This window comes from Elephas maximus, chromosome 16 (assembly GCF_024166365.1).
Source record: "Elephas maximus indicus isolate mEleMax1 chromosome 16, mEleMax1 primary haplotype, whole genome shotgun sequence".
In the NCBI taxonomy this organism is placed as follows: Eukaryota; Metazoa; Chordata; class Mammalia; order Proboscidea; family Elephantidae; genus Elephas; species Elephas maximus.
Genome location: NC_064834.1, coordinates 60,649,520 through 60,671,756, shown reverse-complemented (window position 1 = coordinate 60,671,756; position 22,237 = coordinate 60,649,520). Strand labels below are relative to the sequence as shown.

The 22,237-nt window shown below is 44.4% G+C and overlaps 1 protein-coding gene across 4 annotated transcripts in view; it reads left to right on the top strand.

The window, feature by feature from the left end:
* XPNPEP1 (X-prolyl aminopeptidase 1) overlaps positions 1–22,237 on the top strand; it is a 66,679-nt gene that overhangs the window by 20,410 nt on the left and 24,032 nt on the right. For 2 of the 4 annotated variants that reach the window (XM_049855071.1, XM_049855073.1), the window contains exons 2-5: positions 25–113; positions 6,213–6,337; positions 19,863–19,926; positions 21,089–21,193. In XM_049855071.1, the coding sequence (XP_049711028.1) occupies positions 25–113; positions 6,213–6,337; positions 19,863–19,926; positions 21,089–21,193 (383 nt within the window). Of the gene's footprint in view, positions 1–24; positions 114–6,212; positions 6,338–19,862; positions 19,927–19,949; positions 20,994–21,088; positions 21,194–21,632; positions 21,872–22,237 lie in introns of those variants that run through there. The other 2 variants (XM_049855072.1, XM_049855074.1) reach the window with 2 other exon arrangements.

Sequence of the window (22,237 nt, the reverse complement as noted above, 5' to 3'; positions counted from 1 at the left end):
AATCCTGTTCTTTCTCTTCTGAAGGGCTAATCACCAGGATTTTCATCTGAGAAATTTAAGAATAATTGAACCTAACGAGGTGACACACTCAGGAGATCCAGGTGCAGAAACAGGTAATAATTTTGCCTATAAATTAGATTGAATATCTCAAAAGGATTTCAGACTTCTCCTCCACTCCCCCTTTTTCCCCCTACCCTGTCCCAAGTTGGGACAGAAGACAGAATAAGGAATTAGTAATTGATCATGGCTGAGGGTAAGAGGGGATGTATCTGGAAATTAAAAACCATTTTGTCCTGTGGTTTCCTGGGTGGTTGGTTACTATTTCTATATATTTATATTTTCAAGGTAGTAAGTTAGAGAATTAGATTTTTTGCATTTTCTATTCCATATTAAAAAAGTACTATTCTAGTTTTTCTGATCTCTAATATATTCCTTTATTGACTGTGACTGCTTTAGAAATTAGCTTACAGTTTTCATCATAGCATGAAATGAGAAAAGTTCATCATATATTTTTGTTCTTTGTAAACTCAGCGTGCATCTAGGAAAATCTTTTTTGGGATAAATTTTTGTGACCATTTGTCATGGATTGAATTGTGTCCACCAGAAATGTATGTCATTTTGGCTAGGCTGTGATTCCCAGTATTGTGTCGTTGTCTACCGTTTTGTGATCTAATGTGAATATCCTGTTGTTGTAAATCCTAACCTCTGTGATGAGGCAGAATTAGAGGCAGTTGTGTTAATGAGGCAGGGGTCAATCTACAGGATTAGTTGGTATCTTGAGTCAATCTCTTTTGAGATATAAAGGAAAGAAGGGAGCAGAGAGACAGAGGGACCACTTATCACCAAGAAAGCAGAGCCAGGAGTGGAGCACACTGTTTAGGCATGGGGTCCCTGTGCTGAGAAGCTCCTAGACCCAGGGGAAGATTGGTGGCACGGACTTTCTACCAGAGCCGACAGAGAGAGAAAGCCTTCCCCTGAAGCTGGCACCCTGAATTCAGACTTCTAGCCTACTAGACTGTGAGAGAATAAATTTCTGTTTGATAAACCATCCACTTGTGGTATTTCTGTTATGGTGGCGCTAGATTACTAAGACACCATCCTTTTTCCCCAGAGCTGGCTAGTTATCTCTTGAGTTGCCAGAAACCGAAATTTTGAATAAGTGTTGTACTACTGTATTTCTATCCCATATAAACCAGTACTTTTCTACAGACTACCCAAGAGAACCACAGCATTTCCTTTTAGCTAATGAAAAATTGATCCCTTGAAGCTCATAAGAAACCATGACTATCTAATCTGTCTTTGGAAGACCAGTGCTATAATTGAATGTGGTTCTAGATTCTTTTCCTTTAAAAATATGGATGTTTCCAACAATATTTTGGGCCATGTTAGGAGGTAGAGGAGGAAGGAGAAGAAGGAATGGGAAAAAAGGAAAGGGAATAAAAAAGAATCATCAGATTTAGAGCTGGAAGAGAACTTCTCTTTCTAGTTCTCCCTTTTTTTTATATGTGAGGAAATACAGGTTCAGGGAGCTTCAGTTGTCCGAGTCGTAGATCCCGTGTAGAAACTGGAACCCACTTGTTTTGATTTCATTGGTCTTAGAACAATTTAGGCCTATTATGCCTTCAATAATACGGTATAACAGAGCATGGAATTGAGAATTGGGTAGACCTTGGGTCCTCGCTCCTCATGATTTAAATGTATGACTTGGGTAAGTATTTACCTTGTCTTTATTCCTTTTTATCTGTAAAGTGGGAATAGTGATACCTCCCTTGGAGGCTTATTGTGAAAACTAACCACTAATGTATGTAAACTCCTTGAATCTTGCTCAGTTGTAGGACAGAAAGACAAATCTGTTGATGCTGGAAGGGCATCTGGGCATCTGCATGTGTTAAGATGTGCAAATTGGAGTAAGTGAGCCCTTTCTGGTCTTATAACAAGGCATGTAGGAACCTCAGCTAGTGCTTCAGATCTAGATTCACATATTTCTTGAGCACCTAAAATGTGCCAGATGCCGTGCTCGGTGCTTTCACACACGTTAATCTTGTGTAATTCTCCTAGCAACCCAATGAGGTGATTGTGGTGTGCTTTTCATGTACTTACAAGCAGTGAAGAGTCTTGTGTGTGATAAAGGCTGAAGATTGGGGAACTAATTTTTAAAGCAGACCCTTCTATGTAAGAGACTTAAATGAGTCATTCTCTTTAAGGCATGGTTTAAAAGTGCCTGGCAGTATATGAGCTAATGTTATATCATGTACTAGGCCTGTTGCTCTTGGCTTCCCACTTCTCTGCACACCCTGCTTAGGTCTTGGCTGCTTCGAACATTTCTGCAGAATGAGCAGATGCTATAATACAACATCTTCTAAGATCCTGTCTTTCATTCTTCCCTCTGAAAGGATCATAGACACAAAGTTGTGACATTTATTCAGCTGTCCTTGGTTGAGCGTATGCTGTATGCTTTGTGTTATGCTATACGCTGAGTGTTGGATGCTGGATGTTAGGTGGCTACAGAGACAAAGGTGACATGGTTCCTGCCTTAAGGAGAAGCACTATATATGCCTATTGTACCACAGTGCTTTCATAGTTAATTGCGTTAACTATTAATTAATTTAGCTAACTTTTAATAATAACTACAAACATTTGCATAATATTTACTATGGGCCAGTCAGTGTTTCTGAGTGCTTTTCTTCTAGTAACTCAATTCCCATAAAAATTACCCTTGAGGGCCACCAGCTATGACTTCCACCTCTTCTATCTTGGCTGCCTTTTCACCTCAATGGTTGGGTCTTGTAAACCCCCCCGTTTTGCCTCCTCCTCCTCAGTTGCAGCTGCTTGACCACTGAGTCACTTTCAAGGTCTGTCGTCCTTGTTGCTACAGCTGTCTGAGCCACTGCCGTGCGTTGTATTCACTTCAGTGGCAGCTGCCACCCTTGCCACAACCCATTGCCTCAGCTATCGTCCATTGCTGTCTTTTCCATCTTTGCTCACTGTTGCTGCCACTACCTTTCACCACATCCTGTTTGTTGCAGTATTGAGAGTTCTTTCAACAGGTATGATACAGGTGAAAAGAAGTGGCTGCATTTAACCAAGGAGACCAGTCTAACATGACGGGCCTGAAGGATGAGGAGAAAAGAGGAGGGAAAGTATCGAGAGTGATGATGGGCAGGTGGTGTGGTAGAGGGCAGTATGAAAGTGTCACGGAAGTAGAGTGAGGCTCACGATCTTGATGGTTCTGAGGAGGCTGAATACACCAGCAAAAGGAAGAATGTGGTGGCAAGGAGGCAGGTTATGGTGACCAGGAAGCAGAAGGTATCTTTGGCCAACTCCATTTGCCTTGGATGCTTTTCAGTTTGTCATTGAGGATTTTGAGCTTACCACTGATTAGGTTGATTTTATTGATGAAGTTAATGATTGATAACGTTGATACATACTATTAGTCAGTGCTTGGCTTATGTGGATGCACACCCAGTCAGTGCCATAAAAATTCTTGATGTAGAATATGCCCAAATAGAAGCCAAATTCTACAAGGAAAGTAATCATCTTAAAAGAAAGTATATCGGCATCTATCGTGTACTTGTTTTTTTAAAATTCTGGATGCCCAGGCTGTACCCCAGACTAATTAAATCAGAAGCTCCCCAGCTAGTTCTAACGTGCAGCCAAGGTGAAAATATTGCTCCAAAGAAAGCCTTCTTTTTTTGTTTGACATTTAAAAAAAATTTTTTTTTATTGTGCTTTAGGTGAACGTTTACAGCACAAATTAATTTCTCATTAAAACCTTATATACAAATTGTTTTGTGACATTGGCTGCAATCCCTGCAGTGTGTCAGTACTCTACCCCTTTCCATCCCGGGTTCCTCATATCCATTAGTCTAGTTTTCCTGTCCCTTTCTGCCTTCTTGTCTTTCCTTTTGGGCAAGTGTTGCCCATTTGGTCTCATATACTTGATTGAACTAAGAAACACGTTCCTCACGTGTGTTGTTGTTTGTTTTATAGGCTTGTCTAACATTTGGCTGAAATATAGACTTTGGGAGTGCTTCAGTTCTGAGCTAACAAGGTGTCCCTGGGGCCATAGTTTTGGGGGTTCCTCCAGTCTCTGTTAGACCAGTAATTCAGGTTTGCTTTTGTGAATTTGAATTTTGTTCTACATTTTTCTTCTGCTCTGTCCAGACCTTCTATTTTTATTCCCGTCAGAGTGGTCAGTGGTGATAGCTGACACCATCTAGTTCTGGGCTGAGGCTGGTGGAGGCAGTGGTTCATGTGGTCCTTTAGTGCTCTGGACTAATATTTTCCTTATGTGTTTGGTTGCTTTCAATCCCCTTTGCTCCAGATGGGATGGGACAAATAGATGTATCTTAAATGGCCGCTCGAAAACATATAAGACCCCAGAAGCTACTCACCTCTTTTTAAGAATTTAAATTGCTCAGAAAGATGCTTTGGAAACATGATATATCTATTCTGAAGCGCTTGAAAGATATCAGAGTAAAATTTTCGGGTGCTGGCAAGCTTATGAGATCACAATAGGCTTTTTATCTTTCTTTTTTTGAGTTTTTAAAATAACTTTATTCAGTAATCAGTTGTTAGTTTTCATCCACAGTGACCTTCTGTAGATTTTTGAAAGCAGCGGCAGATGTATAGGTAACCAGTGTATAGAGCTTTTTTGGTGAATCTTTGCCCTCATTATTTTCTGGACAACTGTACATGGATACGGTGTGAGACATGCCTTATTCCTTTGTCCCAGACACTTATATTAAGCCTTTTGTCAATGTGCATATCGACATTCCCGTGTCCTTTATGGCAGATTTCTGAATCTCTGAATGCCCAAGGGACACACTTCTTGAAGCCCACTCTGTTGACGCACTTGTAAATGTTGATGGTATATGTTCTAGTCACCACCTTGTTGATGGCAGAATGGTCTTTCTCATCTTGCCACCCTTGTTTGCAGGAGCCATCTAAACCCAGGTAACAAGGAGGCTCAGACCCGAGTGAGACAAGCCAAGTCCTCCCTCCTGGGCTTGGCCTCAACCTGCAGCACTTGGGGTGCTTTTGTGTATGGAGGGTCCGGCTAGGCCCCTGAAGCCCTAGGTCTGGGCAAAGCCAACCCAGCTACCCCAGGGCCCAGCATCCATGCCTCTCAGTTGCCCCTGCCCCCAACAGGCTTCTTTTAGATCCCAGTGGAGGTGTTGACATATAAACTTAGGTCAAATCAGGTAGACAAGGAATTCTAGGCTCGGTATATTGGACAAAAGGAAAGATTGCCCCTCTGAAAAATATTCAGAAGGAACTGTAATGCAGTCGAAATGGACATGTTGCAATCACAAGTTAGGTGGTTTCCAGTGACTCTCTTTGAGTACTTTGGCACTTTTTCAGTGAGTCCCAAGATTAATATGGTACCTCACAGGAGAATGTACCGGAGATAACCATGATGACTGAGATACAAAAGCCCAAGGTGGTGGTGGTGAAGGGGAAGAAGCAGATGAAAATGTTAAAGTAAAAGAACCAGAAAAGGATCTATACCCAGCAGGGCGCAGGCCACAGCGAGTTGGGTGTGAATCCTTGAGGATAGTCCTGTGTAACGGCCTCAGTGTAACTCTCCATTTCGTACACTGGGATGCATTAGGATGTTTTTGGTAAAGTAAAATATTTTTGTTTGTTTTAAAAATGAATTGGAAACAATCTATTTTGAATTCTAGTAGTATAGTTTTGTGCAGTTATGTGGGAGGATGTAGTAAAATATGTATAATCACTGATCTGTAATTGGTTTAATGTGAAGTCATTTTATGTAGCCAGGGGACTACAGCTATAATATTTATCAAAACTGTTAACTGCTATCAATATTTGCAGAAAAAAAGATTTTTTTGAGGAACCAACTAAAGTGGTTTTTAAGTCAGTTTGTGTTATCTGTGCCTTCATCACACAGAAATACAGTCTTGTACTCATTAGGAGGCAGTGAAACAGGTAGCCTAGGAATTTGGAAATGAGTGTCAGCGTGAGTATTCTTGCCACATAGTAGCCATTTGGAAGTGGTATTTAAGGACTGTAAGCTTTAGTGTTTCTGGCAGCTTTGGGCTTGGTTTGTTGGTGGGGTGGTTAGTTTGAAGACATAGCTGGAAGTGGGACAGAATGTGGAAAGTGCTTCTCTCTGGGGCTTCCTTTGAACCAATCATTGAGTTGCACAGGGCAGGCTGGTTTTGGAATAAACTTTCCTGTTGTTGCAGACGGCAGAATGGCTCCAAAAGTAACTTCAGAGCTGCTTCGGCAACTGAGACAAGCCATGAGGAACTCGGAGTATGTGACAGAGCCAATTCAGGCCTACATCATTCCGTCAGGAGACGCCCACCAGGTACTGAGTGGAGACAGTGATGGAACTCATCAGCCTCTCTTTCATTCTGTCCCCCGCCCCAACTCCAGTGTGTTTGCAGGGCTTCTAGTTGTCATCCTTAACTAAGCATGTCCTCCACAGCTTGACATAGGATCTTGTGTCCTGTAGAGTCTCACCAAATAGTTGTTGATTTGTCCCAGGCTTGTTTCTAATGAATATAGCCAGTTTTCAGTAAGTTCTAGAAGAATTTGTGGATACATTAAGGGGCACATACCTTGGGCCTTTTCTGTTTGCTGATACCCTTATCCCTGTTCCCCCACAAATCCCTACCCCATGGATTTCTGCCTTCACAGGTGTTAGGGATGATTCTGAACCATACCCCACCCCCATGCCTTGCTATCTTTGACAGAAGCAACTCAGTAAATGTGTTTTCTCTCTAAGAGCACTATTGATCTAAAAAGGAGAGAGTTGGGTTTAGAAAGGTGGGGACCTCATATGATGGGGCTGAGGGGCAGGAGAATTAAAGGATTCTAGGATCTACTCTTTTAGGTCATTGAGTCATCTAGTGTTTGAGTGCCTACACCATGGGCATGGTACTGTAGGGGTTACAAAGATAAATTTGAGATTGTGTTCCTGCCCCCACTGTGCTTACGGTTTATTAGAGTAGATGAGACAAAATACAACGTACTGATGTTCCATAAAGTTATCCATACATATTTTTTTCCCCTAGCCTTTACTATGTAAAAGGCGCTACCTTAGGTATTGTACAGGATACACGGATGAGAATTGCCCCTGGTCTAAAGAAGCATACAGTTTAGTAATGCAGTAATGACATATATAAAAATATGTCTTGCAAGGTAGAGTGTGGTAGGTACTATCAAGAAAATCTGGATGGGGAAGTTGGAAAATGAGAGGGGACAATGAGGGAGGATCGTCATGGGGTAGTGGAGGCATTTGAGCTGGACCTTGAAGGATAGGTAGAATTTGGATAAAGAGCAGGGGCAGGGGTGTGGGGAGGGATGGGTGGGAGGATTAGTAGGAGCAAAGGCAGAGGAACAGGGAAGCTTGGAGTGTATTTCAGAAACAACTTGGCAAGTTTCCTTAGCAAGAGCCTAGGGAAGTGAAAAGCAATACTGGGAAATAAGGCTAGTGTTGTAGGATTCTTTAGTTGTAGGTAACAGAAACTGCCTTGGAGTACCGTGAGCAATAAAAATATTCTTCTTGAGGCGTTAGGGCAAGGACCACTGCATTGGTACAACTCCAGGTTGTGAATGGTGCCCTCTACAATTGTGCAATGTCAGGGCTCCAGATAGGGGTGTCTCATGGAATCTGAGGGCAAGAATGCAGCTGGCCCTCAGGAAGAACTGGGATGGAAGGATTTTTCAATTTGTGCTACAGATCATTTTCTTTCTCAGCCAGCAAGCTAGGTAGTAGGTGGCTATTTGAACAAGTTTATATCTCTTTATCTCTTACTTCCAAGATACCAGATTGAGCTAGAGTGTTAATCTCAAATCCAGAGTCCTGTGTGAGAACTTGATTGGCATAATAGCTTGGTCTGGATTACTGTGCATGTGTAGGGGGGAGTGTCATGTGGTGCAGACATGACTGATGGGGGCCCACCATGATGGAGAGTGTAGCAGAAAAAAGGCATTATTGTAAGTTGAGCAAAGATCTCAAAAGGTGTCCACTCCAGCTGCCTTCCTTTTGCCCCTCCCCAAATGTCTAGCCCACATGGTCATGACAGAATGTCAGACTGGTGTTAACCTGGGGACAGCCTTAAGTTTGGACCTCTGCCTGGAGACATGGGATTTCCTGGCTCTGGGAACAAATGAAGGGCTGAAATGAATAACCAAAGTGATTGGATGATTTGAGGCAACAGCATGAAGTTTAGGATACTTTGATATCTAGAACAATATTCTCCAAACCTGGTTCTGTAGCATTCCTTTTGGTCTCCTAAGATGTTCTATAAAAAATGTATTCAGTGGTCAAGAAAATAGTGAAATGACTATCTTACTGCAGGACTTTTCTGAGCCTTTTCTATTCTGGTGAACACTGTGAAATTCTAAGAAGGAATAAAGTATTCGGCACTTTCCAACTTTAACCTGTGCAATTCCCACAGCCATCTCAGGGTATGATGGGGGACTCTGGTGTTCCATGGGTTACTGTAAAAATGGCATGGCAGAGGCATCTGACCTCCTCTAACTTTACAAGGGGGAAGGAGAATCAAGATCAACAGCCTAAGGCTGATTCCTATGAGGTAGAGGTCAGACATACCTCTTCTCTCCACCATCTTTGCCAATTCTGACACCAACTTTCCCTCCCACGGCACACTGTACTTGTCTGGTGGGTTCAATAATTCATTGCAGTGGCCACGCAGAATTCACAGGCCATACTCAAAAGTTACGGGGTTTATTAGGGAAGTAACAGGTTATGACTCAGGTTCGGGAATGCTGAGGATACAATTCTTTGATCGGGACAGCCTCTTCTCAGCTGTGCATATAGGCAGGTCTCTCTCTGGCCTTCAGCCCCTCGACCTGGCCTCTGCCCTGCTCACACAAGTGTTACAAAAGTCTTTTAGTTCTGCCAATAAGTGCCCTGAGGCACCCCACTCCACCAGCTTAGGGTGGGATTTGGTAACCGAATCTTCTCACGTCTGTTCTCCTTTGGTATTGTCTAGAATAGACAAACAAGATTCACTAGCCAGATGGGAACCAAAGTTTTACCTTGGATAATGGCTAGTTGAGTAAGTAGATTGGTGAACATGGCTTGGGACCAAGTCACGGTAGGAGCTGTAAGAAGGTGAGGACCTGGGTATTGCACTGGTTAAGGAGGTAAGATCCTAGCATTTCCTCAAAGAGCTCCTTTTTTCTTTTTTGCCGAGGCTCCTCTGGCGGGCTTTCCCTGCCTCCTCCCAACCTGTCAGCCCTAGCCTTTGGGAGGCTTGGGCTACATGTCATGGGGGTCTCTGCTAGATTCATAGGTGGTGTTTTTCATTAATTGGGTCACTTCTCTGAGAGGGTCGTACAGGCTGGGGCTGTCGTGGAGCTCCAGCTAAAGACTCCTCAGAACTCTATTTGTGAGCCTTGACTTCGGGGGTGGTCTCATTGTCGAAAAGTCAAAGAGCCATCTTGATTGACTTTTTTGTGTTTCTTGAATTAAAAGTCAGAGGTTTCTGGTTAAGGGTATGTTGGAAGCTTGTAATGTTTGTGTTTTGGTTTTTCTTTGCCTGGTTTTAGAATACAATCTGTATGTTTACTAGTAAGGGATGTTCTTATAGCCAAGCCAAGTTTATCTTGATATCCTTGAGTCCTAGGTGCTCTTCCTGAGGCAACTTTTTTTATTGGCCATCATAAAGCTCTTTTTTGGCGAGTACCCTGGTTGATATTTAAAAAGTGTCTTCCTTTGATATTAGGTGAAGCCTAACACACCCAAAGCAGTCCCGTGTTAAACTTTGGGAGGACAATGGGGCTGGCCAAACCATAGGTGATGACAAGCCCCCATGTTCCGTACTTTTTCTCCACTCTTCATCTCCTGCTAATGATCCTTGACTATCAGAATTGGATGGCTTCTCCCTAGATGAGGAAAGTGAGGCTTTACTCCCAGAAAAATGTGTCATCCGGGAACATTCTGAGAATAAAAGGTCAGCCTTGCTCTACATCAGCTGTTACCTCTGTTGCGGAAGTCACTGCTTAGGCTTCACAGATTTTAATTTTTGTCCTCTGTTGTCTTTCTGTTCCTGCCTGTCCCTGGCCATTTTTCTTTTTATAGTCTCTGTCATTCCTAGTGCTGTAAGCTAGCTGTTGCCCTGCATATGTGGGGAAGTTGTGTTTCTTTTGTTCGGTGCCTGGGGCCAGGTACTGAGGCAGATGCAGAGAGCAGGCAGGTTAGTGTATAGGTAAACTCGAGGGCTCTAGGCCTGTCTGCGGGCAAACGCAGGATTTGCCACCTGCCAGCTGCTTGGCCTCAGGCAAATTACTTCACATTCCTAAGTGTCAGTTAAACTCTCTGGGTCTTAGTTTTCCTGTCTGCAAAAAGGGGATTTTTGACAGTATCTGCCTTGGTGGTGCAATGATTAAAGCGCTCAGCTGCAAACCAAAAGCTTGGTGGTTTGAACCCACCAGTGACTCAGAGGGAGAAAGACCTAGTGATCTGCTCCTGTAAAAATTACACCCTAGAAAACCTTATGGGGCAGTTCTCCTCTGTCACATTGGGTCGCTGTGAGTTGGAATTGACTCGACGGCACCCGACAATGACCACCGCTACCTCATAGGGTTGTTGTCAGGATTAAATGAGTTAGTAGATGTGAAATGCTTAATGCATGTCTGGCACCTAGGAAGTGTCATTATATTAGCTGCTATTATTGTTGTTGTTATTACTATTATAGAGACGAATGAGAGAAAACCAAAAAAACCAAACCCACTGCCGTTGAGTTGGTTCCGACTCATAACAACCCTGTAGGACAGAGTAGAACTACACCATAGAGTTTCCAAGGAGCGCCTGGCGGATTTGAACTGCCCACCTCTTGGTTAGCAGCTGTAGCGCTTAACCACTACGCCACCAGGGTTTCCTCTGAGAGAAAACAGTCCGTTAAAAAAGATCAGAGTAGATAAGCCACACAAATGCTGACGCAAAATGGAAAGTGGTCGTTGTCATAGGTCAGGACTTGGGAGTACTGCCCATTGAAAATATACTGTGAGCCACATATGTAATTTAAAATGTTCTCATAACCACATTAAAAGAAAAGAAATTAATTTTAGTAATGTGTTTTATTACTCTAGCACGTCTACAATATTTCAACATATCATCAATATAAAAAAAATTAGTGTGATATTTTACATTTCTTTTTTTCATACTATGTCTTCACAATCTGGTGTGTATTATACACTTATAGAACATCTAAATTTGGATGAGAAATTTTCATTTGAAGTATTTGATTGTGTTTTGATTTCATAAAATTTACAGTTGAAAAAGTGGACCTATGCACCTGAGTTGTTCCAGCCTCACTTAAAGGTTTTCTAATAACTGAATTTTAAGTATCAGTTTTAAAATTTATATGTAAATTAATTAAAATGAAATGAAATAAAATAAAAATTCAGTTCCTCAGTCACATTAGCCACATTTCAAGTGCTCTTTAGCCACATACGGCTGGTGGCGACCGTAATGAACAGCACAGGTCTAGATAAAGTATGGACTGAATTCATGGGCAAGGGGGGCTTATTTTAAAGCTGGTAGAATCAAGGAAGCCTTCATGGAGGAAGTGGTATTTGAATTAGAATGTGAACAGGTAGAATTTGGATACTTGGAGATGGGCAGGTATAAGAAATAACAGACAAATCCACAGAAGTAGGAAAACATGAATAATGATAAGCTTGGAGAAGAAAGAAAAATAGATACCTGGTCTTGGGAGGCCTTGACCACCAGAATCAGGAGGGTAGGTTTTTGTTACAAAGAAGGGAGCCATCAAGGGTCTTTGAACAGGAGTGTTACATGATTAGAGGGAGCAGTGCTTAGTATGGATGGGAGAAGGGAGACACTAGAAACTGGGAAACCTTTTAGGAGGCTGTTGCAGGAGTCCAGAGTCAGGGTAAAGAGGGCCTGGACTTTGGTTCTGGTATTAGTAGCAGAAAACAGGGAAAGAATTTAGAGGAGAAGCAGTAGGACATGGATTGATGATGGTCCTTGCAGGTGAGCTGGTCAAGGGAATTTGGGAAGTTTGGAACCTGAGAGTGTTTGTGGTGCCATCAGTAGAAAAAAATGGGAAATCGCACTTTCCTTGTTTTGGTTCCTATATGGAGAGGAGAGACATGGTTAGAGTGACTCTGTTAAACAGGACTCTGGGTCCTTGACAGGATTGCAAGAATAAGGAGGAAGGGTTGGCTTTGAGTGTGACCTGCCACAGCAGTCTCGCAGCAACAGAGAGGCTGCTCTTCTCTGTGGCTGTTATTCCTAATTGCTTCATTTTTAGGGTAGAGTCAGGGTTGTTGGGATTTTTCCTGTAGGTGGGGAAGGGGTACTGTTGGAGAAGTAAAGGAGCATCTCGCATTCTGTCCTTTGTGTACTTTTCAAAACACAAATAACACACACCCACATACTTCTGGAGAGAAAACATACCCCCAGTGCAAAATTACTCAAGGTTTTGACGCTCTAGTGGTCTGCTTCTCTTTGTCTTCTGCAACTTTAAAGGTTTTTTTTTTTTTTTGTCTTTTTAAACCCAGAGCAAGGGTGGTAGTTTTGATGTGTTTGGGTCAAAGAAAATTTACAGTGAATAGTTGTCCATTTTCTCTGGTACTCTGGACACTTTCATGTGCCATCTAAGTCAGCCGTTGGGATTTGCGGACACTGCTGGCGCCAGACCAGGAGACTCATTGGTCGGACCAGAGCTGTGCCAGCACTGCCTTTTAGTAATCCCAATTTCTCCCTCTCCGCATCTGTAAGGCCCCATATTCTGCTCTTGGGCTTGGCTTAGTCAAAGGGTCATGATCTGCCAGGGGTCTCTGCCAACTTGAGTTTTTGGCTGTTTATGGTTCTTCCTTCTGGAAGACATGAATCAGATTTTCCTAAACTCTTTGGACACAACTCCTACTCCTCCTGGCGTTGGCCTCCTGTTTTGTTTTATATTTCTTAAACATGCTCTCTTTTGGGTAGTGATTTTTATCCCAGGGTGATTTTATCTACTGTGTTAGAGTGATGCCAGCCATACTAACACGTCTCAGAGTTTCAGTGACCTGGTACCGTGGAGGTTTATGTTTTATTCATATAGCAGTCCAGAGTGGAGTTCCTGATGCGGGGATGGCTTTCCTCCACCAGGAGGAAAAGCGATTTGGGAACCAGGCTTTTTCCATCTTCTAATGCCACCATTCCAGCTGGTGGAAGGGGAAGGAGTATGAACAAGGCACACCTGTTTTAACTCTCCTGGCCAAATGTCACTTCCCACCCACGTGCCACTGGTAAGAACTAGTTACATGACCCCATCTAGTTGCAAGCAGGCCTGGGAAATGAAGTCCTACCTGGGCAGCTACTTTCAACGAGTTTTCTACACTGAGGAAGAAGGGGCATGAATCCTTGGACAGCTATCCATTTTTTTCCCCACACACCTTGACTTGGTTTCATTTAAGAGAGAAGAAAAATACCACAGGCTGGGAGGTGTCTTAGTATTTGGGAACACAGGAGCCTGTGTCTCTGTTTGCAAGTCTAACTCTGGGGCTTCCTGCTGACAGACAGCCGTTGACTCATTCAGTTTCGTTTTTGTTGAGAACCTGATATGTCAGAGGCACTGGGCCAGGCTCATGGCTTATGGGGGCGGCGGGTGGGGGAGAGGAAGAAATATCACCCCAGCACAAGCCCTAGTAACTTCACTCTTATCTGGGCACTTAGCCATCAGCTCTACTTGTCTTGTTCCATCCCGCACATGACCTTGTTGACCACTCTTCTTGAAAGAAAGTGCAGCTCTGGCCATGTCACCACCCTTCTCTTGAACTTTTAATGTCACTGTAGAACTTTCAGAATAAAGTTCAAGCCTCTTAGTGTGAGGTTTGAGGTCCTTGACCATTTGTCTTCAGGCTGCTTTTCTGGGCATCTCTGCTGCCTCTCTCCCTTGAATGTCCTGCCTCTGCACTCAGGCTAATCTCCTCACCACCTTCCCACAGACCTCTTACCTCCTGCTTCTGGTCTTCTCATACCTTTCTCCCTTCCTAGGCTGCCTTCTCAGTCCTCACCAATCCATGGTGGCCCAGGTCAAACCTCTGAGCCAGTTTCTGAACTTCCTTCAAACTGTAGCAAATACTGTATTGCATATTCAGACGAGTTTATTGGCTATTTATTAGGCTGATGTTTCACGGATATCTGTCTTATTTTGCTGGCCAAGATTGTCCACTCTGAGAGGTACTTTCTTATGTCTCCTGGTGAGTCTAGCTCAGTGCCTGGTGCATAGTAATAAGAGCTGCAGTTAATCAAATGCGTAGCAAGTATTAATTGCATTATGTCACACCTCAGCCCTCTGAGATGGACATTATTATCATCATTTTACAGAAGAGGACATCGAACCCAAGGTTACACAGCTAGTAAATAGAGGAGGTAGGCTTGAACATAGGTCTGACTCCTGGGTGTAGGAGACATCTATTATGTTGTTGATGAAGGTACAGGTAAATTTGAGGTATACCTTGTATTCCTTATTCTTGAAGAGTTTATAATCCAATTGTGCAGACTTAAAAGAGGATGCTTGGCAGTGTGGCAAGGGTGTGGGCTTCTTAAATTCAGACCCGAGTTCAGATCTTGTCTCAGCCACTTACTGCAGTGGTGCCTTGGGGAAGGTAACTTCTCTGAGTTTCATTTTTTTTTAAATCTGTAAGTGGGGAGGATGAAACCCTCCAGAGCTGCTACCAAGATTAGAATTAGAGGAAATGAATACAGTGACTGGCAACTGGTAGGTGTTCAGTGAATCTTAGCCAGTATTTTTGTTGTTATTATCCAAAGAAGGTTATGGCTAAATGACCAAACCAAACCTCCTGCTGTGCAGTCAGTTCTCACTCATGGTGACCCCGTATGTTGCAGAATAGCAGTGTGTGTTCCGTAGGGTTTTCAAGACTGTGACCTTTTGAAGCAGATTGCCGGGCCTTTCTTCTGAGGTACCTCTGGACCAACTTTTTGATTAGTAGTTAGGTGTTTAACTCTTTGTACCACCCAAGCGCTGCTGGTTAAATGACAGTGTCCTGTAAGATTCAGAGACAAGGGAGACCTCTGAAAGCTGGAGTGGATCGGAAAGCTTCATGGAAGAGGGTTGTTGAGCTGGATTGTAAGGATGGTGTCTTAGTCACCCAGTGCTGCTGTGACAGAAATATCACGATGGCTGGCTTTAACAACGCGGTTTAGTAGTAGACGTAGAACCTGCCGTGGAGTCAGTTCTGGCTCATAGTGACTCTATAGGACGGAGCAGAACTGCCCCACAGGGTTTCCAAGGAGCGGCTGGTGGATTTGAACTGTCAACCTTTTGGTTAGTAGCTGAACACTTAACCACTGCACCCCCAGGGCCCCTCTCATGGTTTAGGAAGCTGGAAGTCCGAATTCAGGGTGCCGGCTCTAGCGGAAGGCTTTTGCTCTCTGTTGGCTGTGGAGGAAGGCCCTTGTCTCTTTGAGCGTCTGCTCCTGGGCGATCTTCATGTGGCTTGGCATCTCTCCTCCCCTGTCTCTGCTTGTTTCGCTGCTTGTTTAACCTCTTTATACCTCAAAAGGGGTTGATTTCAGACACACCCTGTTTGCAGATGTGCTTTATTTGGCTGTGTAACATACACAGTTTGAATTAGATGCCAACATTTAAAAATCAAGTGATTTCTCACAAGCACACATTTCTAAGCTTCTCCTGAAATATTAAAGATTGGCACCCTGTTGCCTGCATTCCAGCAGGAGAGGAATTAGAGCTGAGCAGGAGCTGCTGTCTTTAGAAAAGACACCCCCTTGTTCTGCTTGACTCATTTGTTAACCTGCCTATACCCGAGGGTATTTGAGTTGGAAACCCCAGTTGTAATCCCTCTGGTCTTTTTCCTGGTATTAGTTTCCTAGTGCTGCTGTAACAAATTACCACACATTTAGTGGCTTCAAACAGCACACATATATTATCTTGCAGTTCTGGAGGTCAGAAGTCTAAAATAGGTCAGCAGGGCTACCTTCCTTCTGGAGGCCCCAGGAGAGAATCTATTCCTTGTGTTTTTCTGTTTCTAGAGGCTACCTGCATTTCTTGGCTCATGACCCCTTCCCCCATCTTCAAAGAGATGCCGAAGATTTTAACTGGGTAGAGGGAGAAAGGTTCACCTCTTTCTGTTTGTTCATTTATTCAGTAAATATCATTGAGGACATACCATGTGTCACCTGTGCTATGTACAGGGACAGACAAGATAGACAAACACCCTGATCTCCTGGAACTTACATTCTAGAGGAGGGAGACAATATGATAAAAGTATAAAAACATTTATTAACACAAGAAACATTTGGAAAACTGTGCTATACAGACAGTTAAGAGTGGCTGGGTGGCTACGTTAGCTGGGTAGTCAGGGCGTGCCTCTCTGTGGTGGTGATGTTCAAACTGAAATCTAATGATGAGCAGGAGCTAGCTATGCCACAATCGGGGGTGAGTTTATAAGCCTGCCTTCGTCTGGTTTCTCTACAGGAACAAAACCAGTGAGGTGTGTGTGTGTGTGTGTGTGTGTGTGTGTGAATGTCTGTGTGTGTGTGTATGGATATATAGAGAGAGACTGATTTACTTAAAAAAAAAAAAAAAAATGGCTCATGCATTTGTAGGGACTGGCAAGTCCCAAATCCATAGGTTAGGCTGCCAGTAGGAGACCTCTGTTAACTTATGGGATTGTGGGTCTGGCGAATCCAAAATCTGCAGGTCAAACAGCATGCTGGAGCCTTCTGCAGGCCTCCATCCCAGGAACTGGAGGACAGGGCAATGAGAAGTGTGCAGGGTTGAAGGAGAGTGAACTTCACCAGAATATCCATTTATATTCTGGAGGCAGGCCACACCCCCAAAGAAACTCCCCTTTCAGCTAATTGGCTGATCACATCATGGAAGATGATTACATTATATTACATTATGGAAGGTCACAAAGTCCAGTGTCTGCAAACCACTGAGAATCATAGCCTAGCCAAGTCGACACATGACATTAACCCTCACGAAGCCTAAGGTAGAGCATGTGCAAAGGCCTGAAGCAGGAATGAGCTTGGGGCCTGCAAAAAGCCGAAAGGAGCCAGTGTGGCTGGAGCATGGTGAGTGGGAGGGAGAGTTGGATGACAGTTCCAAGAGGACAGCAGGACCAGATCATGTGGGGCCCCAGGGGACTGGATCAGGGGTTTGGATTTTATTCTAAATATGATGGGAAGCTGTTGGAGGGTTTTAAGAAGGGCGCTAACATGATCTAATACGTAGATATTTGTAGGGACAGTGGTCAAGATAAGGGATGATAGAGGCTTGGATTGAGTACTCCTGTTAGAGATGGAGAGAAGTGAATGGTTTTGGAGAAAAAGCTGACAGCTGTGATTTCTTTTTGCCTTTTTTCTACGGCTTTGGCTTCCTTTCAGCCTTTTGCTATTCTCTGGGGAGAATGTTCCTGGCCTTTACCAGCTTCATGGCTAGAGGAAAAGACTGGGAGGGCTGGACCCAGTGGTTGTCTGTCCTCTGCTTAGCCTTTTGGCATGGAGGTGAGGCTGCGGCCAGTCTCGGTCAGCGACGTCTTTCTGGTGTGCCGAGCACTTAGGTCATGTCTGGATGCTTTTGCCCAGATCTTGTCTTAGTCCCAAACCAAACATGTCAGCTTCTGTTAAGTCTACATCCCTTTGGAGAAACCTTTTCCTTCCTTTGCTGATGGGCATCTCTAGGTCTATCTTTGTGGGTCCCCTATCCCTGCTTGTCAGATAGGGATGGGACATTCCTAGACAGCTGCATCCCTGATGGGAGTCCAGCCAGGCCAAGACCAGCACTGCCTTCTTCGGCCGCCTCCCTCCCTCTGTAGTCACAGGTAGGAGAGTCCCGAGGCAGTGGAGCCACTTTTTCGGTTGAGAGTGATCCTCTCTGTGTATTCTGCATTGTGTCCAGTGATCTTTAGCACAAGAGGTATTTTTTTAGCTTAGTTTTCCTAGTCCCTTAGATGCCATTTTGTTGTCTGGGAAGAAGGGAATAATAATATCTTTTCCATTGCATATGTGTGGCACTCTTGGGTTTCTGATGGGTTTTTAAAACATTAACTCACTTGTTGCTCACAACAGTTCCAGAGGAGAGGTGGACCTCCTTCCCCCCCTCTGCCCCCCCCCCCCTTAATTTGGTGAATTTCAGATAAAAATGGAATGAGAAGAAAAGATTCTGACCATGTAAGGGAGAGAGGATAAGTGAGGTCACTGGACAGTTGGACAGTGAAAATGTCTTAAGCTAGTCCTCCTTACCAGTGTTGCTTCCTTCTTCATCTTCTAACCTTCTAAAGCCATGGATTCTCTAAACCTTACTACTTTTTTTATGTGTGGCCACAGGGCTGTTGGTGTGGAGGGAATTGCTATAGCATTGTCTACTCAAAGTTGAGGGCAGGAAGGGTCTCCGATCTTCCAGCCTGGATTTCTCATTGAAACATTGAGCAAATTGGGCTGCAGAGAGGGCAGTCTCTTATTCAGGCAAAACTAATGGGAGGGAGACAGATGTACGTAGGGCTAGAATCCAGGCTCCTCAACCCCAGTCCAGCACCTTTTTGTTTTGCTACATACATCACGTTGACTGTCCTAAAAATGCCTTGGGGTCTGGCCAGAAGCCCCATTCCCATCTTAAGCATTGATTAACCCTATCAGGGGCCTGGAAAAAACCTACCACCAGTGGAAGGAGCAGCGACTCTAGACTCAAACAGACCTGTTCTTGTTATTAGTTGCCGTCAAGTTGTTAACGTGCAGAATAGAACTGCTTCGTAGAATTTTCAAGGCTGTAACCTTTGGAAGCAGATTGCCAGGCCTGTCTTCTCAGGCACCTCTGGGTGGGTTTGATCCACCAACTTTTTGGCTAGTAGATGAGCGCTTAACCATTTGCGCCACCCGGGGACTCCTCAGCCCTGCTATTAACCTGCCATTGGGCAAGTTGCTTAAAGATTTTCTATGAACCTTAGTTTTTCTCTTTCCTGTTAGTCTGTCCTGGAGAGTCATTATAAGGATGAGAGATAAGGTGTCAGATGGGGGCAGCGTGGCATTGGGCTTCAGAGTTGAGGCTCTGGAGCTGACTGCCCGGGTTCCAATACTGCCTCTGCTAAGTACTAGCTGTGTGACTTTGAGCAAGTTGCTTAAACTCCTTGGGCCACATTGCCTATTACTAGAAGGTGCACACCTCAACCTCATATCTTTTGCCCATGAATGCGAATCTCTTTCTTCAGTCTGCAACGTTCTGTTCAGGGGCAGGGGGATTATCGGCAGGGAAGAACCTGTTGTGACTTTGGACATTTGTTTTATTTCACTGAGCCTCCTGGATTGGAGGAAGTGTTTCCGCTCCTTCCCTAACAGGAAAGGACAGGGTCTGCATGGGAGAGATCGTTGGTGCTACCTTGGAGGGGGACACAAACAGGAAGTTCAGAAACAAGCTTATGTCTAAAGAGACTCACGTTAGAGAATTATTGGCACTAAAAACAGAAATTCAGCCCTACTTTTCAGAAAAATAACAGATGCTTAAATGTCAGTGGCAAGGAAGAGAGGAGGCTATTGGTTTGTTTTTTGAGTAAGATCTCGGTGAGGCGAGAATTTTTTTTACCTGTTTCTGTTGACTTGCTTTGATCTCTGAATGAGGAAATAGAAGCTAAATAAAGGGAACAGCTCTGTTGGCCCTTAATTAACTAGGGTCTCCTGCAGTGTGCACTAATTAAAAAAAGTTCAGGTTGTCTATTCAGCTAGACTGTTGGCTCCTTGAGGGCAGGTGACAGGGGTTCCCCGACCTCTGCTGTCCCTGCTGGGCCTGGCACAGGGCTGAGCAAGTGGAAGACAGTCAGTGAAGCAGCTGATTGAGGTCCATTTCCTTGTTGTCTTTGTTTTCCAGAGTGAGTACATTGCTCCGTGTGACTGCCGGAGGGCCTTCGTCTCTGGATTCGATGGCTCTGCGGGTGAGTCGCCAAATTCTCCCTCTGTTCTTGCTGTATCTTTGTTCTCCTCCCAAAAATAACTGGGCCAAGTTTCAGCTTGTGATACAGAACCAAAAAGAAAATGCAAAGCAGACATGCCCCATTGAGCCTTTGTGGAAGGGGTGTGAGTTCCCAGCATGCCTGGCTCCCAAAGGTCACCTTTCAGTGACCCTTTCTCCTCTCTCTGCCTTTGCGTTTACATTTTGAACAATTTTTATTAAATTTTTTTTGACTTTCTTCTTGACTATACTGTGTTTACTGAATACACCTGTGTCACTAGCACCCTATGTAAGAACTGGGATATTAATAGCACCCTAGAACCCTTGCCTTAGCTTTAAAGTCAGTCTTGTAATTCTCCAAGCGCTTGGCTTTTGGTTTCTGTTTCCACTTGAGGCGTAAATAACAAAATTTAACCACATTGGTGCCCTGCCCTAACTTTTCTGAAACTGTGTGCCTTTAAATTTAGGGTGGATTTCCCCTTTTCAGGCTTCCATCCCTTAAACTAACTAGACCTGGCAAGGCTTCTCTCCCCCGGCAGTTAGCACACTGCTTCCTTTGGTGAAACTGCTTGTGGTGGTTGGCATATTATGATTGGTTTTGGCTAATGCCTCTGCTGAAAGCCCCGTATTCTGCCAGGCCTGTGGGAACTGAGGGCAGGTAGAGGTGGGAGGCACAGAAGCCCTGCTGGTGACCTCTGAGTCCCTGTGAACACTCGCAGGATCTGTTGATCTCTCTCTGGGAAAGGTGAAACAGCAACAGAGTGACTGTGATCGCTGAGCAGAAACTGTTCCAGCCCAGCCCTGTGGATCATGAGACTGTTGGCCGTAGCTCCATAGACCTCTGCTCTGTTGGCCTTGACACATGCTGTGGACACCGGGTCCTTTCTGTGCAGGGACGAGTGCCTAGGCAGTGCGGGTCCCAGGACTGTTTCCTTCAGAGTGTGGCCTACAGCTGGTTCTTCTCTTGATGCTTGGTGGTTTCCCTGGAGCTGAAGACCTATCTACCCTTTAGTCAGAGGGGTGGTGAGTGGCTGGGCCACAGAGGAGCTGGTGCGTCTTGCTGTTCTCACCCGTCTGCTGCCACTCTGTGCAGCTTCTGGATGGTTGTCAAGAGCCTTTCTCTTTTCCTTGCTCCCCTGCTCCAGGCACAGCCATCGTCACAGAAGAGCATGCAGCCATGTGGACCGATGGGCGCTACTTTCTCCAGGCTGCCAAGCAGATGGACAGCAACTGGACACTCATGAAGATGGGTGGGTAGAGGCACGACCAGCCCAACCTGAGGGCCAGCCCTGGGAAGGGACCCTAGACCTCTTTAGGGCTCCTGGATCTTAACCCTTTTTGGGGGCTACAGATCCTTTGAGAGCTAAAGGAAAACCAAGAAAATGGCCTACTTCTACTTACATACCAGCGTGCATTGAATTTTGGAGGGCCCTGGCTCAGGGTGGAATCCCTGCGTGGCATAAACTGTTAAGCGCTTGGCTGCTAATTGAAAGGTTAGGGGTCCGAGTCCACCCAGAGGTACCTCGGAAGAGAGGCCTGGGGATCTACTTCCAAAAAATCAGCCATCTAAAAGCCCACGGAGCACAGTTGTACTCTGATGCACATGGGGTCCCTATGAGTGGGAATTGACTTGATGGCAACTGTTTTTTGTGTTTGTTTGTTTTGGTTTTGGTTCAGGGTACTCATTTTACTGAGGGGAAACTGATGGACAGAGAAGACAGCTGATTTGCTACAGATCACAGAGCTTGCCAGGCATCTGACTCGTGTACTGGGGGCCTTTCCACTACTCTTTGTGCTTCATGATTCAAAGTGAGCTAAAGGCAAGGGGCCATTGCCAACAGACGCTAGAAAGCTCTCCCTGAAGATCTCCTGAGGGGTCCTAGACTTGCTTCAGGCAGCTCAGCTTTGGAGAAAGAGCAGTGTGCGGGGTGAGAGCGTGGGTCTTGAACTTGGGCAAGTTACTTCACTTTTCAGTGCTTCAGTCTCATCTGTAAAATGCGGTAATACTACTAAGTACCACATAAAAAAAAAAGTGAGGATAAATGAAATAATATGGAAAGAGCATAGTTCAGTGTCTACGGAATAGTATGTGATTGTGTGTGTGTGTGTGTGTGTGTGTGTGTATGTGTACTCTACCTTTTCATTTCACTTTGGGCTATGCATATTCTTCCATGTCATTAAAATATTCTTTAGAAACATGGTTGTAGTGACTGTGCAAAGGTCCCTACCTTCTATTTTGAACCTGGGGAACAGAAAATAAGTCAGGAAAAAAAGGACCAGGGCCGAGTGAGAAA